Below are 18505 nucleotides of genomic sequence, written 5' to 3'. Positions count from 1 at the left end.
AGTTGCTCCTCCCCTGACACCAGGTGCTCCTGGCAGCCCCTAAAGTCCCTTGAGTTCTCCTCTGGCCCTCTTTGCTCCCGTTTCTCATCTCTGGTGGGCTCACTGCGCCCCATGCCCCACCACGGCCCAGGTGTCTCCCAGGTCTCATGACCTCAGCAGCGACGTGTCCCTATATCCGTCACTGCACCCGCAGAGCCTGCTCTGTCCTTCTGCCTCCTTTCCTGGTAGACAGACTCCCAAGGAAGGATCTGGAATGTTGTCCCCTATTCCCCCTCCCAAACCCTGCCCTTCCCCCGGGTTCTCCCCTGGGCCTCCCTGTAGCTATAGCTTCCTGGGGTCTCCTTCCTGCCTGTGGCCTGGATCCCATCCTTCTCCTGAAAATAGGTGCCACCCAGGTACACACCTGCAATCCTTCCTGTCTGCAGGCTGCATGTTGACTTCTTAGCTCGGCCCCACTCACCCTCAGCCTCTGCCTGGCCTCGGAGCCATCCAGTGCCATCTACTCTTCCTGTCACGACTGGAGTGGTCCCCGCCTGGCTGAGGCGCCTCCCCCGCCACACCCGTAGCCTCTCACCCTCTCCTGTGGTTTATGTGTCATCTGTCTCCTCCATCACGGTGACTCCCTGAGGGCAGGGACCTCATGTGAGTTCCTCTCTGCACCCCCTGCCCAGCACGTCAGTGTCAGGGTGGGGAAATATTGGGGGGTCAGTCGGGTGCACCAAGCAGGCAGCACGGTGAACACAGGCAGCTGTGCGCACAGAAGCCTGATGGCCTCAAGCCAGTGACTCTTAGCCCAGGTCTGTAGACGGTGGCTGTCTGGGTCCCCCCGAATCAGGATCTCCAAGGGAGAAACCAGGGGTCTGAGTCCTCACCCAGTGCTGCAAGGGACTGTGGTGTAGACACGGGTGGGAGCAGCAGGGCAGGGCTCCAGGCCAAGAGGCCCCACTCCTAGCACATCCAAGACCGTGTGGCGTGGCCTGGCAGGCCCGTGCCGTGGGGTCTCATGCCGTCCTCTCTCCCGCAGGCTGGAGCAGCCCTACTTCAGCGCCAATGCCCAGTTCTTCCAGGCACTGAGCCAGTGCCCCTCGCTGCAGCGCCTGTGCCTGGTCTCCCGCAGTGGCACCCTCCAGCCCGACGCGGTGCTGGCCTTCATGGCCCGCTGTCTGCATGTCGTCGTGTGCCACATGTTCACCGGGGAGTCCCTGGCCACCTGCAAGAGCCTGCAGCAGTCGCTCCTCCGCAGGTGAGTGCTGTGGGTGTGGCCTGGGGCGGGGCGGGAGGCCTCAGAGGGTACTGTGGTCCTAGGACCTGGTCCCGGCCTTTGCCGAGTGCCCACAAGTGACTTCATGGAATTAGAGGACACGAGGCAGTGGTGGAGTGAGAGCAGAGGGCTTGGTCTCCTGCAGCCCGGCTTCACCTGCCCAGGTGTTCTCTATTTTCTAGATAGTCCAAGTCCCTCTCGCCCCCAAGTGCAAAAGTATTCTTTGTTCACTTTTTGTCATCAGTGTGTCTCTGGTGTATACTATACACACTCCTGAATTCTTTCTCTTCTTTTTATTTTAAGATAACTGTAGGCTGGGTGTGGTGGCTCATACCTGTAATCCCAGCAGTTTGGGAGCCAGAGGCAGGAGGATCACTTGAGGTGAGGAGTCCGAGACCAGCCTGGGCAACATAGACCCCACCTCTACAAAAAAATAATAATAATTTTAGAAAAGTTGCCCCCCAAAAAGTTCTCACATACCTTTAGCCCAGCTAACCCTAATGTAACATGTGACCCACGGGACAGTCACCAAAACAAGGACATTAGCAGGGCAGTACCCACGATCCAGTCCACTAACCTTAGAATTTCATAGTTTCCCAGTATAATCCCTTTTCTCTCCCAGGATCTGATTCAGGATCCTACTCGGAGCCCCTTGTGTTGCGTGGTCAGTCTTTTCAGCCTGCCCCGGTCTGTGACGGCTCCTCAGTCTGCCATACCTTGCACGACCTTGACACTTGTGAACAGCACTGGGAGTTGTTTGGTAGAATGTCCCTCAGTTCGGGTCTAATGTTTTCTTATGATCAGATTGAGGTTTTGCACTTTTGGCAAGAACACCACAGAGGCGACATTGATTCCTTCTCAGTGTGTGTTGTAATATCACTGGTGACGTTAACCTTGATCGCTGGTTAAGGTGGTGCCTGCCAGGTTTCTCCACTGTGAAGTTACTAAGTTCCCTTTCTAGTTAATAAGTATCTTGTGGGGAGGTACTTCAAGAGTATGCAAATGCACAGTTTCTGTTTTTTTCTTTTTTTTTGAGACAGGGTCTTACTCTGTCTTCTGGGCTAAAGTGCAGTGGAGGTGATCCCCCAGCTCACTGCAACCTCAAACGCCTGGCCTCAGGCGATCCTCCTGTCTCAGCCTCCCAGAGTGCTGGGATTACAGGTGTGAGCCACTGTCCTCGGCCACAAATACCCTGTTTCTGATCCTACTCTGCCCACTAATTTTAGCATCCATTGGTGGATCTTGCCTTAGTCTGCTCAGGCTACTATAACAAGAATATACAGGCTGGGCATGGTGGCTCATGCCTGTAATCCTAGCATTCTGGGAGGCCGAGGCAGGAGGATCGCTTGAGGTCAGGAGTTCAAGACCAGCCTGAGCAAGAGTGAGACCCTGTCTCTATTTTAAATTTAAAAATTAAAAAAAAAAAAAAAAGAATACACAGACTGGGTGCCTTAAACAATAGACATTTATTTCTTACAGTTCTGGAGGCTGGGAAGTCTCAGGACATGGGGTATGGTGAGGGCTCGCTTTCTGGTTTGCAAATGGCAACCTTCTTGCTGTGTCCTCTTGGCAGGGAGAGAGCTCTTGTTTCTTCCTCTTCTTGTAAGGGCCCTACTTGCATCCTGGGGCCCCCACCCTCATGACCTTGTCTAACTCTAATCACCTCCCAAAGGCCCCACCTCCTAACACCATCCTATTGGGGAGTCAGGGCTTCAACATATGAATTTGGGGGTCACAGACATGCCATCCATAGCAAACAGTTATCACTGTGATATTTGCCTAGTGGAGATTTTCTATTTCCTTCATTGCTTTTACATCTAGTAATTGGAGCTCTACTGTGAGAAAGAGCTGTCCCTTCTCCCGTTTATTTGTTTATTCAGTTATTTACTTCTATCAGATATCAGTATGGACCCAAGAATGTTTGTTTTAGTGGGTTGTGGTCCCCTATGCTCACTACTTATGTCGTTCAGATTGTCCCAGATTTGGCCGTTGGATGTCGGTTCAGATTGTGTCCTTGAACACGTCCCCTTCCTTTCTTTGTGCACGTCTTTACTTTCTAGTGCTATAAGATGTTCCAGGGTTATTTTGTATTTTCCCTGCCACAGCCCTGAAATCAGCCATTTCTCCAAAGAATCGGGTTCTGTTGATTGGAGAGTGGTGTTTAGAAACCAAGGTTTGGGCACCAGGTGTGCTCGTTGCTGCTGGTGCGTCACTGCTTGAAGGTGGACAGAGACAGGAAATATCTGTGTATATTAACACACACACCCCCCCCGTACTTACTTCTGTATTTATTCATTTGCATTTCTATTAAAACCAAGAAGTTCTTACTGATTTCTCTGATTGCAACCCAATATTGCAGGGCTCACCGTAGCCTTCCCTTTTCCTTCTGGTAACTTCTTCTCCAGCAGTGAAGCACCTGGCTCTCATTTATGCCCATGTGTTTACCGATTTATTTGTTCAATCCTGGTACAACTAAAGCTGTTTGCGAATTGTTCCCCCACATGCCTGCGAGAAACCAATTTGCTAATTAGTGTGTATTAAGTACAGTTTTCAGTCTGTAGCCTCACAGTGTCCCTTCCAAATACTGTTTTCCAAAGTGACTCAGGATCCTTCTTTTCCTCCCCTCCGCCTTCAGGGTGATCATAGCATTTGTAATACATGTCATTTGTAATAGGTTCATTTGTTACTGTTTAATATTCCACTTTGCTTTCACCCCGTGTCCTAGTTGATTTTCCTCATTTGTTTTTTGGTATGTGAAGCCTTGCTGTGTAAGGCTGTGAGTCAGCGCTGCACAGAGGGCGTGGGTGGAGCCGGGTGGGGAAGTATCGCTCCCGCTGGCCCACTCCCCCCTCGTCCCCGCCTGCGGGAGCCGGACTCCTCAGTTCTCTGTCCCTTGTGTTTCTTTGGCACAGATGAGACCCTTGAGTGTGTTCTCCGGTGCCCTTCTTTCCCCCATGCACTTTGCTTTTGTCACTTAATAATTTATCTTGGAAATTACTCATCAGTTCATACAGCTCTTGCGCATGCCTTTTACAGCTCTGTGTTCTTTTTTTTTCAATTGTGGTAAAATACACAGAGCATAAAATGTACCATCATAACCGTTTTTCTGTGCACATTCCAGTGGCGTTATGCGTAGTCACAGTGTTGTGCAACCGTCACCTCCGTCCACGTCCAGAAGTTTTTTATCTCCCCAAACTGAAACTCTGTCACTGTTCAACAACTCTCCACACCCACCCCTTGGCCCCCACCCCTGGCACTCTGCCCCATTCTTCTTTCTGTCTCTGCGGTTTTGACTGCTCTAGGGACCTCATGTAAGTGGAATCATACAGTTTGTCATTTTGTGTGTGGCTTATTCTGCATTTTTAAAAAATACACAGGAATGAAATACATTCTTTTTGAAATTTATTTTAAGGAGTTTAAAAAATAGAAATTAAGGAACATCATATAGTAATTGAAATAAAGTCCCTTTGACTTCCTGAACCCACTGGTATGAGTGTGCTTTTTACTTTTTTTAAATTTATTTTACTTTATTTTTTGTTTTTAAAGTCTTCAACTATCTCAATGAGTTTGCTTTTTAAATCCTTGAAATATATCCAAGTATCCATGGGAAACACTGTATTTTGTTTGTGTGTGTCCGTAACATCCGCAAATGTATATATTGGGCGTGGGTGTGCAACTTGTGCTGGTCATTCAACATGGTGTATGATCTGTTGGTGTCACTCATGTGGCATGAGTTCATTCCTTTTTTTTTTTTTTTTGAGATAGAGTCTTGCTTTGTCACCTGGGTTAGAGTGCAGTGGTATCAGCCTAGCTCAGAGCAACCTCAGACTCTTGGGGTCAAGAGATCCTTCTGCCTCAGCCTCCTGAGTGGCTGGGTCTACAGGCACATGCCACCATGCCCAGCTAATTTTTTCTATTTTTGGTAGAGACAGGGTCTTGCTCTTGCTGATGCTAGTCTTGAATTCCTGACCTCAAGTGAGGTCAAGCCTCCCTCCTTGGCCTCCCAGAGTGCTAGGATTACAGGCGTGAACCACAAGGTCCGGCCAACAGCCCATTCCTTTTAAATGCTGAATCCAGGCCGGGCACGGTGGCTCACGCCTGTAATCCTAGCACTCTGGGAGGCCGAGGTGGGTGGATAGCTCGAGGTCAGGAGTTTGAGACCAGCCTAAGTAAAAGACAGACCCCGTCTCTACTAAAAATAGAAAGAAATTAGCTAGACAACTAAAAATATGTAGAAAAAATTAGCCGGGCATGGTGGTCCATGCCTGTAGTCCCAGCTACTCAGGAGACTGAGGCAGAAGGATTGCTTGAGCCCAGGAGTTTGAGGTTGCTGTGAGCTAGGCTGATGCCACAGGACTCTAGCCCTGGCAACAGAGCAAGACTCTGTCTCAAAAAAAAAAAAAGAAATGCTGAATGCATCACATTTGAAGTTTCTGTTCTGTTCATGGACATTCTAGTGCTTTCCAGCTTTTTCTTTGTCCCAGTGAATATCTTCATATGGGTTTCCCTGGGTACAGGTATACATGTTCCTAGAAGCAGCATATGGGAGTGTTTTGAGAAACTGCCAGATTGGTTTACAAAGCAGTTCTCCCAGGCTCCCTTTCCCTGGCTGCATGTGAGAGTTCTTCGCCCGCATCCCTGCCCCACCCCACGATGTTGTCAGACTTGTAGATTTTTCTAGTCTCATGGGGGAGAATGTCCTCACATTGACCTCGAGTCTTGTCTGCTCCCAGTGAGCGTCATCTAATGTGTTTGCTGGCAGTTCACATCTCCTCGTTTGTGAATGTCTCTTCAGATCTCTCAGGGACTTTTCTGGTGGGTTGCTTTAGAGAGAGAGAAGGGGAAAGCATGGGCCAGCACCCCTGTCCCACCACACACTCAGGAATTCCTTTTATTTATTTATTTATTTATTTATTTAGAGACAGGGTCTCACTCTCTTGCCCAGGCTGAGGTGCAACGTCTCGATCATAGCTCACTGCAGCATTGAACTCCTGGGCTCAGGCGATCCTTCTGCCTCAGCCTTCTAAGTAGCTGGGACTACAGGCATGCACCATCAGCCCAGCTAATTTTTTAAAAAATTTTTTGTCTGCTAGAACTGCTAAAAAAAAAAAATTGTAGAGGTGGGGTCTGATTGTGTTGTCCAGGTTGGTCTCAAACTCCTGGCCTGAAGCGATCCTCTCCTCGGCCTCCCAAAGTACTGGGATTACAGGTGCGAGCCACTGAGCCTGGCTAGAGATCAGATTTCAACATGCGATTTGGAGGAGACAAACTTTCAAACTATATCAGTCTCAAAATAATTGCCTGCATTGACTTAATATTAGGTCATTCACTGCTGCTGTCTTCGGTTGCCCTAAAATGGCTTATCTCGTCAAAGCCTTTGCCCAAGATAGATGAGAAAAAATTTTTATCAGCATTCTTTACCTTTCTCATTTTTTCTTATTTATCTATGCTGAAGTCCTTTGAGATGCAACAATTTTTTTAAAATGAGAGAGGAAGGTATTTTTTAATTTTAAAAACTTTTATACACGTAACCTAAAATTTGCCATTTTAACCATTTTAAGTTCAGTGACATTAAGCGCATATCAGAACTGCTTCATCTTCCCAAACAAAAACTCTGCCCCTATTCGGCAAGAACTCACCATTCCTCCCTCCCCCAGCTCCTGGCACCCACCATTCTTCATCTTTTTTGAATTGATGCAAAGATGTTTTAACCACGAGGGTTTCATGTCTCTGCACTTTGTTCAGATTTACACGCAGTGGTTACGTGCACGGCTGTGGGTAAAGGTGGTAGATTGAACAGTGATCCTCCCTTCTCTCGGCCTGGCCCTCTGCTGGCAGACCCTTATGGAAGGCCTGGGTCCTCTTTCCTGCTGTTCACTTAACCAGAGCCACCTTCTGGCCTCTCACCCTGGAGTCTGGTGCTCTGCTGCCACGCAGGGACTTAGATGAGCACCTGGAATTGGAATGCAAGTCAGAAGGAATGATTCCTGGAGAATGCAATTCGCAGGTTATTTGGGGAAGGGAAGCATTTCAAGACCTCACAGGAGGACGTGCCCCTGATGCCCCTGACCGTGGCAGTAAACAGGTCCTGAGAGGTGTGAGCACGGCCAAGGGGACTGCGGCTCCCTTCCCTGATTTTCTGTGTCCCTGGAGGTAGGGAGTGGTGACAGGAAGGAGGCCCTAGCTGTTCACAGGATTATAAGAAGAGCCACCAGCCACAAGGCTCCGACAGCCCTGCGGGCCAGACTACAGGGTTGACTGTTGTATTTCTCAGGAATGATCCTAGTTGAGGTTTTTCCCTTCCTGTGTATGAAAACAATATGTATTTATAATATTTTTTAAAAATTTAGACTATGCGTCAACTTGTTTTTCCATGAAAATTCCCCAAGTTTCCACCAGTTAGAGGTCATCGTGGCCAGCAGACCCAAGGTTGGGTTCTCAGACTGTTTTATGATTGCATTTTCTTTATTTAACATGACACTGGATGTCTTTTTGTGCCAGTAAGTGAAGCCATGGTGATTATTTTGAATGCCTGTTTGGTAGCCGTTAACGTTTGTGTCATGGTCAGTTCTGGATTGTGGCTGTCCTAGATAACCCTGTTGCCGTGTCATTGTCCTTCCCTTTGGACCTTGAATTTGCCATCTGTGGAACGTCGGGGAGGCCTGGGTGTTGGCCTTCCCTGCTGCACACTTCGGCGTCCTCGTGCTGTGAGCTGGAGCTGGTGCCCACAGGTGTGTCCAGTTTTGGGAGGGCTGGATGGATCTCAGGCTCCACAGCGCTCAGTCGAGTGGGCCTGGGGACAGACGGTCGCTGCTGGAGGAAGGGGGCGGGCAGGTGGCCTAGCCCTTTTGCCTGCTCTCTGCCAGCCAGTGTAAGAAAAGGCAAAGGCTGGTTATCTCAGCTGCAGTAGATGCAGACAGCTTTGCACCCAAGCTCTGCCCTTTCAGGAGGAGTTTGGTGCTTTCTCCTGTCACCACCTGCAGCTGATCTGTAGTCACCGGGGCTCCAGGCTGGGAGGCTGTGGCCATGCGACTGGAGCTGACATCTGCCTGCTGGGTGTGTTCTGCCCAAGGGGCTTTGGACCAGGCCACTGGCTCCCTCCTAGTTGCCCAGGAGTCGGGGCTCCGACACAGCCCACGTGTGGGACATTCTCAGCCATGAAGGGGTGACTTTTCCTGCAGAGATGGGGCTGCTCTGGGGGTTGCAGTTTTCTCGCTGTGTGTTCACACTGGAGCCTTCTCCAAGGCAGAGAATGTCCAGGGTCACCAAGCAGTTCAGAAGAGCTGTGCTGGTGACAGGGCAGTTGACAGGGCCACAAGGGTCTGAATGGCCCTTCTCCCTTGCAGGCGTCCTGAGCTGACGAACCTACTTTTCCTTCTCAGAATCCTTGACATGGTGCCCTGGGCCAGTGGCCTGGACTTGGCACTAGGCGCCAAGAAGCGCTGTGAGCTGCTTTCTCCCTCTGGTCACATGGTGCCAGCTGAGTCCCACCTCCTGCTGGCTGGGAGCTCCCCCCTGTGGCAGCACCTGCACCTTTGTTTGGGAACATAGCACCTCCCACTAGATGTTATGTTCTTTTCTTTTTTTTTTGAGACAGAGTGTTGCTCTGTTGCTCCCTCTGTTGCTCGGGGTTGAGTGCCGTGGCGTCAGCCTAGCTCACAGCAACCTCAAACTCCTGGGCTCAAAGGCTCCTCCTGCCTCCGCCTCCCGAGTAGCTGGGACTACAGGTGGGTGCCACCATGCCCAGCTAAGTTTTTCTATTTTTAGTAGAGATGGGATCTTGCTCTTGCTCTGGCTGGTCTTGAACTCCAGCAATCCTCCTGCCTGGGCCTCCCAGAGTGCTGGGAGTATAGGTGTGAGCCACCTCGTCCAGCTGTTGTTACATTCTTTGCATCTCCCTTTAGAGATTAGTTCTGGGGGCAGGCACTGAGGAGCTCCGCTTTCTTTATTTTTGTGTCCCCCAAGCACAAGCCTAGCCCAGTGCTGGGCTCGCAGGCAGCCCTGTGGGTGCTGGTCGTGGGTGGATGCTGAGAGGGCTGTTGATCGCCCATGCTTGGGACACAGTGTTTGAGGCCAGGCCCAGGGCTTCCTGGACGTCCTGGGTGGAAATTTCCTGGCAGTCCTTAGGTGTCCCAGCCACCTCCTCCCCCTGCCTGTGTCCCCACACCTGGCACTATGCGTGGGCCCATGGCAGGCCCCCCAGAGCCCTGGCTGCCCACCGAGAGACAGGGGTGAGGGGTTGAGGGTGACCTCCAACCTGCGTGTCCCCGTGTGGTCTCCCTCGTGTGCTCCTCCAGATGTAGGGGGTCGTGCCAGCATTCACTGAGCACTCCCTCCGTGTTGTGTAAACCTCACAAAAGCTCAGTGAGGTAAGTGCCCCCAACCCCTGTTTACAGACAGGGAAACTGAGGCTCTGAGAGGTGCAGTGAGCGTGGCGCTGGGAGCCCGCACTGAAAGCATAGGAGTTGTGATTTTCTCGCGTGTGTGTCCGTGCTGTGTCGTGTGCAGGGCTCTCCAGGCCTAGCTCTGTGGGACCACCCTCACCCTGAGCCCCCACGTTCTACGGATGACAGAGGCTCACGGGGTTGCTGGATTCAGACCACGTCTGCCGAAAGCCTTTCTCTTCCAGTCCTGCGGGTGGTTGGCAAGGCTGAGACACAGCCCCAAATACAGGCAGAAGAGGCCCTTCCTCAGATGTCCGTGCCCTGTCTTCCTTCTGGTGGCCTCGCCACCTGTACCTGGCTCCGGCCCCGTCATCTGCAGCATGGTCCCTGCTGTGGTCCTGGCCCTACAGCACGGTCTGCACTGGCCTTTCCAGGCCAGCTGTCCCCGGCCCAGGGCACTGCACAGCCTTGCCATGGCATCATTGGCACAGCGTCAGGCCACTGCAGTGGCCGCCTGCTGCGCCCAGGCCTGGGGCCCTGAGCCCGTGGCTGTGCCTGGGTGCGTTCCCGCAGGTCCCCAGCAGATGGCGCCGTGGCTCGCGGCAGCCAGCCCGCCCCGCCTCCTCCAGGCCTGCCCTCCTCCAAGAGGAAGCCAGGAAGAGGAAAAAGCTGGAATTTGTTGTCACCTTTTCTTTTTTTTTTTTTTGAGAGAGTCTCACTGTGTTCCCCGGGCTAGAGTGCCATGGCGTCAGCCTAGCTCACAGCAACCTCAAACTCCTGGGCTCAAGTGATCCTTCTGCCTCAGCCTCCCGAGTAGCTGGGACTACAGGCATGTGCCACCATGCCCGGCTGATTTTTTCTATATATATTTTTAGCTGTCCGTATAATTTCTTTCTGTTTTTAGTAGAGATAGGGTCTCACTCTTGCTCAGGCTGGTCTCCAACTCCTGAGCTCAAATGATCCACCTGCCTCGGCCTCCTAGAGTGCTAGGATTACAGGCGTGAGCCACCGCGCCCAGCCTTGTTGTCACCTTTTCTAATGCTCTTCCTTTTCTCACCCTTGTCCCTGCCTTGGGAGCTCAGAGAATTACCGAGTGAGAAGAAGGACCTGGCTCGGGCTGTTGCCCCCTGCCCTGCGCCCTCCCCGGTGTGGCGTGGAAGGCTCACCCGTTTCTCACCCTCATCCATGACTCAGCCAGTGGGGCTGCTGTCCCCTCTGCCGTCCTGTTTGTTGCTGGCTCTTTTCATGGTCAGCTGCTTCCTGTCTGCTGATGGGGACTTACCCTAGCACACCTCAGCTGGGGGTCGTCGTGCCCTTTGCGGGTTTGGCACCATGACGTGTGGCTCTGGCCCTGCTGCCACCTGGGTTTGGATCCCAGCCCCAGCTCATAGGAAGTGGCTGGCCTCAGGGACTTGGCCCTGTTTCCTCATTTGAGAGGCCAGTTTGAGACAGACCCCGGGTGGTCGTAGATGGGAAATGACCTGTGTAAAACCCTGAGCACAGCATCTTGAGCCATGTATATGCTCTACTTTTTATCTTCTGTATCTTTTTTTTTTCTTTGAAACAGAGTCTTTCTTGTCACCCGGGCTAGAGAGCAGTGGCGTCATCACAGCTCACTGCAGCCTTGAACTCCTGGTTCAAGAGATCCTCCTCGGCCGGGTGAGGTGGCTCATACCTGTAATCCCAGCACTCTGGGAGGCCGAGGCAAGAGGATCATTTGAGCTCAGGAGTTCGAGACCAGCCTGAGCAAGAGCGAGATCGCAGCAAATCTTTGTGGGCCCTAGAGGGTCTCGTGGCCTCTCGGGTGAGGCGAAGCTTCCCCACCTCTCCTGCCACAGAAACATTCCAGATCCCTTGGCTTGCGGTGTTTGTCCCCACCTCCCTCCCGGCCTCAGGGACACCCTGCCTGGTGGCTACAGCCATCCTCCTGCCTGTCCCACGTCCTGTCTCCTAGTCCTGGCTGAGTTGATTACACAGATGCTCTGCCCATTTGCATTGGCCGGAGTGGGCTGGGGGTGCTGTCTGGGCCCAAGTCAGTCCACAGCTTGGGCAGTGCCAGGAGCCAGAGCCTGTGGCCCTCTGTTGAGGTTCTTCCTTTCAGCACGGCCCACTCCGCTGTCCCCAAGTTGCTGTGCCATGTGGCAGGTCCACCCCTCCAAGGGGAGGTTCAAAGGCTCCTGGTTTTCTTGGGCTCTCCCATTTGGAAATGCTTCCTTCCAGGCCTTATAGCATCTGGGGCTGGGGAGGGCACTGTGTCACCAGCCCAGGGTCTCTGGGTTTCCTATGGGGAGTGACAACATCTTGAGACTCTTTGGTCCATGCGGTGTCCTGCTGAGGTCAAAGCCCACGTGCTGGGTGCACAGTCCAGCACCTTCGCTCGCTGGCTCTGTGACTCTGAGCAAGTCACTTCTCTCTCTGAGCTGTGGTTTCCTCCCTGTGAAATTGCAGCTGTTTCCAGCCACTGCTGTGACCTTCTGGTGGTAGAAGCGGCACCAGCTCTCTGCGCCTGCCCTGGGTAAATGGTAACGTGGATGGGTCCCCCAGCCATTCTGTGGTGGCAGCGCCTTCTCCCACTTTGAGAAGTTTTGATGATTGCCACGGCCACACTGTGAGTAGGCGGCAGGCACTGGAGCCAGTGTGGCCCGTCCTGACACTGTTTGCTGCTTCCCACAGCAAACCACAGTGCCCTGTGGAGGGGAGCGGCAGTTCCTTCCTTCAGCAAAGCGGAAAAGGCCGTGCGGCGATGTCCAGGTCTGGGCCGGGAAGCAGCTCCTGGGAGGTGCGGCCTCAGGCCTCTTCACAGTGACCCGCTTGTACCTGGGCAGGACAGCAAGGCTGGGGCTCGGGGAAGGGGTGCTGCAGCCGGTCACCTCTGTGTCAGGGCCCTGGGCTCTCTGACAGGCTTGTCCTGCTTCTAGGCTGTTCCAGTTCTTGTCTTCAGAGCCTGCAAAGGGGGCCCGAGGCAGGGAGCGCATGTTCCGGCCCAGAGCTTCCCCTGCCCACGGCAGCGCCGTCCAGGGTGAGGATGTGCCGGCTCTGAGGCTGGGCCAGTGCTTCCCGGGCCAGTGCCTACAGGGCGTCTCTCCCCTTCCCTGCTCTTCCAGGCCACCACGCTCACTCGTGCCACAATTGCTGTCGGTTTTCCACCCTGAAAGGCCTGGCATTGGGTTGTACAGTGTCCTTCCTACAGAACACTCCGGAACCCTGTCCAGCAAGTGGGAGAAGGCGTGTTCCTCCCGCCCCCAACAGGCTGGTGTGACTCGAGTCTAAGGTCCCACCACAGGGGTTGCATGGGGATTCCTTCCCCAAGTTGTCCTGGAGCGTGTCCCCCTGGCCCTGCGCATGTTATCACTGCACGTTCCTGGTTTGCGGCACTGGAGGATGTGGCCCCTGACACGCTGGTGTGGCCCTGGCAAGCGCCAAGGGCCTCCTGCTCAGGGGGCCATCTGATGCCGGGAGACCTCTGAGGACGTCGTCTGTATCTGTTCTGCAAACGGGTCTGGAAGTGAGTAAGTTTACAGGTGAATCAACACATGGTTTAAGTCTGACAAACACTGAGAGCTTTAGAATTGAAAGTGGCTTCAAAAAATTGAATTAGTGTTATTTTGTATCCTTAATTGCTGCCAGAGGAGGCAGTTGAAGTCCATGGTGAATTGCTTGGCTCACTGCTGTGTGGCGGTCTCTAGGGTCAGCCTGTCGTTCCTGCCCGGAACGCTGGGGCCAACAGGGTTTCGCATCTGCAGGTTCAACTGGGAGAGAGCGTGGCCTGGACTCAGAGCTCCATGGCTGGTGAGTTCTGGCTCCGTGGAGGACGCCCATGAGGCTGGATCTGGGGGCTGGCAGCCCTTGGACCAGTGGTCAGGGTGCTGTGGGCCTCACTGCAGTGACTGCAGAGCATGGGCGTTGGGAAGGGACATCAGGGTCTGGATCGTGGCCCCTGGTTACTGCTGAGTGAGTGGGAGATGTTTGCTGATAACATCTCCTATGGTCAAGGTTGGTGGAGACCCCATGGTGGGCTGTGGCTGTGTCTGGTGGGAGACCTTCTCCTGCCACCAGGGAGTCTGTCTCTGGTCATCTGGGAGTTGAGCAGCGGATGCGTAGTCTGGGAATCCTTCCATTGTCCCTGGAGCCCTCGTTCTCCAGGTACGGTATCAGGGGCCCTGATCACACCATGGCACAGTGAGCAGCGAGCCAGGGTTGGGCCCAAGGGCTCCTGGTCCTCAGCCAGACCCCACCCTGGTGCTCAGGCCACAGCAACAGGTAGTCGAGGACCTGCTGGGGCCGGCGGGTGCTCCCTTAGGCCTGACCCAGGGGAGCAGCTGTCTTCTCGTGTGCCTAGAAAGCAGCCTTGTTCATCATCCACACTGTGGTCTGTGTACCTCCCTTTTCTCATGGGTCTCTTGGAGGGATGACCTGGGGACAGTGGGGTGTGGGGATTGCCAGCTTTGGGGCTCCAGAAGCTGGGGATGGGTCCTCAGTGGGTGGCATTAGTTCTGTGGGCGATGAGGAGTGGAAAGGGTCAGGCAGTGCCTGCCACCAGGGTTAGTGATGGACGTCACACCCCCACTCCAATTTTTCTGTAAATTTAGATACTTTAATATGGATGGTAAGATACTCACCATTTTAACTATTTGTAAGTGTACAATTCAGTGGCATTAAATACGTTTACGGTGTTGTGTACCCATCACCACTGTCCATACCCAAACCCTTCTCACCCCAAAAAGAAACTGTATGCCTCAAACAGCTCCCCATCCCCTTCCCTAGCCCGTGGCATCCACCATCATACTTCCTGTCTCTGTGAATTTGACTACGATAGGAGTCTTGTATGAGTGGAACCATATGGTATTTGTCCTTTTGTGAGCTTATTTCACTGAGCGTAATGTCCTCTAGGTTCATGCATGTGGTAGCATGTGTCAGTGTTTCCTTCCTTTCTAAGGCTGAGTAATATTCCATTGTGCGGGTGGAGCACATTTTGTTCATCGTTTTTTAGCTGACAGATACTTGGGCTACTTCCTCTGGCTGATTTTTTAAAAAATACTTTTTTAGAGGCCAGGCGTGGTGGCTCACGCCTGTAATCCCAGCACTTTGGAAGTCCAAGGTGGGCGGATCATTTGATGCCAGGAGTTTGAGACCAGCCTGAGCAAGAACGAGACCCTGTCTCTACTAAAAATAGAAATGTTAGCTCGTTGTGGTGGCGCTCACTTGGAGTCCCAGCTACTCGGGAGGCTGAGGCAGGAGGATCGCTTGGGCTCAGGAGTTTGAGGTTGCAGTGAGCTATGATGACGCCACTGCACTGTTGCCCGGGTGACAGTGCACAGCTGTGAATCCTGACCGAGGCAGCATGTGCAGGTACCCTGGGAACCAGGGAGGTGCTGTTCAAAGAAAAGATAAAAAGGTGTAGGTTTGCTCTCCAGAGCTTTGTCCAAGTCAGAGTTGATCCAGGTGTGAACTAGAGCTGGAGCCCGAAGGCAGCAGCTGGACCCTGGTGGTGGCGCCGCCACCCATGGCCCAGGGACCTCCAGGGAGTGCTGTTCCTTCTTGGCCAGCGGGGCAGCTACAGCTCGTGCCTGCCCTGAACTCGTGGAAGGAGCAGGCCTTGGCTCTGCCCTCCTTGCTTGTGGTAAGAAGCGAACCCCCTGTCCTATCTGGACAGCAGCTCCATAAGAGCCTCGGGTGACACCAGAACCTCTGCACGCACGTGGCAGAGACTTTGTTTTACATTAAGTAAACGCGCGATGGGCAGGCAGGCAAAGTATCTGCTGTGGGGCCTGCGAGGTTCACGGTCACAGACGCTGCTGCCGGCGAGCAGACACCGCGCAGAAGCTGGAGGTGTTTCTTGGCATCTTCATTGCCAAAGCGTCGGGTCCCATGAGTGCCTTTCTGCACGGTCCCTGTGTACGGGCAGGGGCCACGGGGAGAGGCCAGGCCACGGCCTTCCTCCTTCAAGCTGGCACTTGGGCCGAAGGGGACTTGCCTTGGTTTTGGCAAATGGCAAGGCTTTCTATCGTGGGCACCTTCCCGCCTTGTGCCCTATGAGACCCTCGGATGGAAGTTTCTAGATGTTTTCTGTCACCTTCCATGGGCACTGCTGTCTTCTTTCTTTTGTCTCGAGCTCCCGGGGCCGACACGTGGGTTTTCTTTACTTTGCATTTTGGCCCAGTGAGAGGCAACATGGACGTGGCTTGCTCTGACTGGGAAGGGTCCCGCTCTGCCCCTGAGCAGCTGAGGGACAGAGGCCGTGGAGAGGGTGAAATGGGATCACGTCTGGCAAGTTCAGCACGATGCCTGACACTCGGTAACACTCCACAGACGTTGTACACAAGCTTCCCATGGACAGTATGTCAGGGGGCTGGTCCCCGTGGGGTGAGGGGTGAGCGGGGAGGGTCATCTGCCAGCTACTTGTCACACGTCCGGAGAACACGCGCAGTTCCAGAGCAGAGCCCATGTTGCTGCCTCACCTGACTTGGGGATTGTACCCCCTTGAGGGTGGCCCGTGCCCAGCTGTGTGGGTTTGGCCACCTGTCCCTTCCGTCCATCCTTGCCGTGGGGCCTCTGGTGGCCAGAGGTATCGGCTCTGTAGCTCCCTTGCTGTAGCTGCCCGGGAATGCAGCGGCCTGCCTGGGCCAGCGCTCCTGTCTGCAGAGCAGGGCTGGCCTCCCCTGGCCTCTGACTCTCGTGCCTCCTCCTGCCTGGCTCCTTCCTCCCCGCCTCCCCCTCCTCCTCCTCCTCCTCGCCCGCCCTCTGGCTCTGGCTGCCACCAGGGTGACTGTCATGCAGGCCTGGGGTCTCAGGGAGACTCAAGTGAGCCCCTGTGGGGAGGGCAAGTGCGAGCCCCTCTCGGGCTTCTGCCGGTGGCCTCTGCTCTGCTCCGTGGGCCTGCGACGCCCTGCTAATGCCTTATCTCTGATTCAGCTTCCAGGCCGAGCGCCCCGCGTTGAACGTCGTCATCTTCCCTCTGCTCCACGAGGGCCTAACCGACGTGATCCGGGATGTCCCCATGGTGCACCTGGATGAGATCACCTTATTTAAAAGCAGAGTGGCTGAGGAACCACCTAATCTGTGGTGGTGAGAGGAACGGGCCCAGCACCGTGCCGAGCCCCCGCCTGTCGTCTAAGTCGCCGTGAGATGCCACCGCTGCTCCCCGCCTGCCTGCAGCCCCCAGGAGCCTGCGGACACCAGGAACCGTGGGTTTGCCACAGGAGGAAGAGAGCTGCACCTCCCGGTGGTTCCTGGGGCTCTGAGTGTCTCCTCCGGCTTTCTCTCGCGAGGACTGTTCTCAGTGAAGTTTGGAACGAGGGGACACGCTCCAGGTGGCCAGAAGGGGATCAGGTGGGGGGCCTGGCCAGGCTGTTCTCGCACAGAGACTCAATGCTGGGGGCCTGCCACATCCCCAGAGCGCGAGGGTAGGGGCTGCGGCCTTGGAGAATGTCCCTTGGCGGTTGGTGGTCACCTGCCATCCGGGCTCCAAGGGTGGGTGGCCGAGCCCTTGCGTGTGGGTGGGCGTGTGCTGATGGCCATGCTGCTCACTGCGTGTGCGCAGGCCCCTTGTGTGGTGGAGCCGGCTGTGTGACCCGGAGGGCCGCAGATTTGGGGCGCTCCTTCCCACTAAGACACAGTGTAACCCGCTTACGTCTTGGGATGGCTGGGCAGGGCCTCCCTGGGCCTGTTGGGTCCTCGGAGCAGGGCCTGTCCCTCACGGGAGGCCACCTCACCCCCCACACCCGATTCGTGGCATTTGGCTTCAGAAACTCCAGCTCCCTGTGAAGGTCCGTCTGCCTTTCTAGGGAGATCTATATACACATTTGGCTTTGTTAGAATAACTTGATACATTAAAATCCAGAAGAGATGTTTAAGGCTGGAGTAGTGATCAGATTACCCCATTTCAGATAACTTTATTTAACAGTTAAATAGTCGATGTTTTGAAAATGAGGGACGACCTCCAGCATCCAAGGCCTCACCCTGTGCACCGAGCTGGCTGCCTCCACCTCCCTCAAACTTGAGACTCTCCTGGAGCCATGGTCCCCTGGGCTGGTGGCTTCTGGCAAGGAGGCTGTGGTTGTGTCCTGTCCCCCTGGGCCCCAGCCCTGGCCCTTCTTGGCAGGCTGTGGGCATTGCGTGGGCACTTTGGTGTCTGCAGGGGCTGTCCTGGCCCCTGTGGGCCGAGCCTGCAGAGCCTCCCTGGCCTTGGCTGCCCCCCACACGCTCTGCCCCGTCCTCCTGCGCAGGCCTCTCAGCTCCGACTGGGTCTCCGCCCTGCTCCAGTGGCTTTGCTCATTTGCACCGGGGATCTGCAGGGTGAGGTTCCCCCCCCCCGCTTCACCCCATCTTTCTTGTGTGAGTGGGGTTGTCTCCCCCTCTCTGGAGCATGGGGCATCCTCTCCCGCTCCAGGCTGCAGCCGGTGGGGGGATTTTTGCCTCCTGGCCAGAGGGACCCATCTGCAGGCTGAGGCAGGGAGTGCCCCGCCACAGGACCACACTGGACAGAGCCTTTGCCCCCGTACGCAGCCTCTGAGAGCCACAAAGCTGGGTCCTGTCTCCTCCTGGCTTGCAGGCCGTAGGACAGGCTGCCCAGGGCCAAGTCCCACCCAGCTGTAGATGAGGGTCCTCCCCCTGCCCCAGTTTCTGGGCATTTCTTTCGAGCTTTGAAATGGCACCTGGAGACCACCAGCGAGGGGGATCCGATCAGGTGGTGTGGAGCCACCGGGGCTGACTGCTTTTGTGCGCAAAGCAAGGCTGTGGCTGGTCACAGCCTGATAGGCGGCGGGTGGCCCAGGAGGGAGGCAGGTGGCCTGGGACGTTCTGGACCTGCAGGGGCCTGTGTGGCTCTGGGTGCTGTAGCTTTTGTGCCTGTCTCCTTTCC

At 54.5% G+C, this 18505-nt stretch overlaps 1 protein-coding gene across 2 annotated transcripts in view; it reads left to right on the top strand.

Moving 5' to 3' along the window:
- FBXL18 (F-box and leucine rich repeat protein 18) overlaps positions 1-17584 on the top strand; it is a 33954-nt gene extending 16370 nt beyond the window's left edge. The window contains exons 4-5 of one of the 2 annotated variants that reach the window (XM_045541253.1): positions 1025-1243; positions 16558-17584. In XM_045541253.1, coding sequence (XP_045397209.1) covers positions 1025-1243; positions 16558-16714 — 376 coding nt within the window. In that variant the 3' untranslated portion in view covers positions 16715-17584. Of the gene's footprint in view, positions 1-1024; positions 1244-12093; positions 12182-16557 lie in introns of those variants that run through there. The other variant, XM_045541254.1, reaches the window with a different exon arrangement.
- The last annotated feature ends 921 nt before the right edge of the window (positions 17585-18505 follow it).

The sequence above is a fragment of the Lemur catta genome, chromosome 2 (assembly GCF_020740605.2).
Source record: "Lemur catta isolate mLemCat1 chromosome 2, mLemCat1.pri, whole genome shotgun sequence".
NCBI classification, from domain to species: Eukaryota; Metazoa; Chordata; class Mammalia; order Primates; family Lemuridae; genus Lemur; species Lemur catta.
The sequence above is the reverse complement of the archived record's forward strand: the minus strand, read 5'-3'. Positions and strand labels throughout refer to the sequence as shown.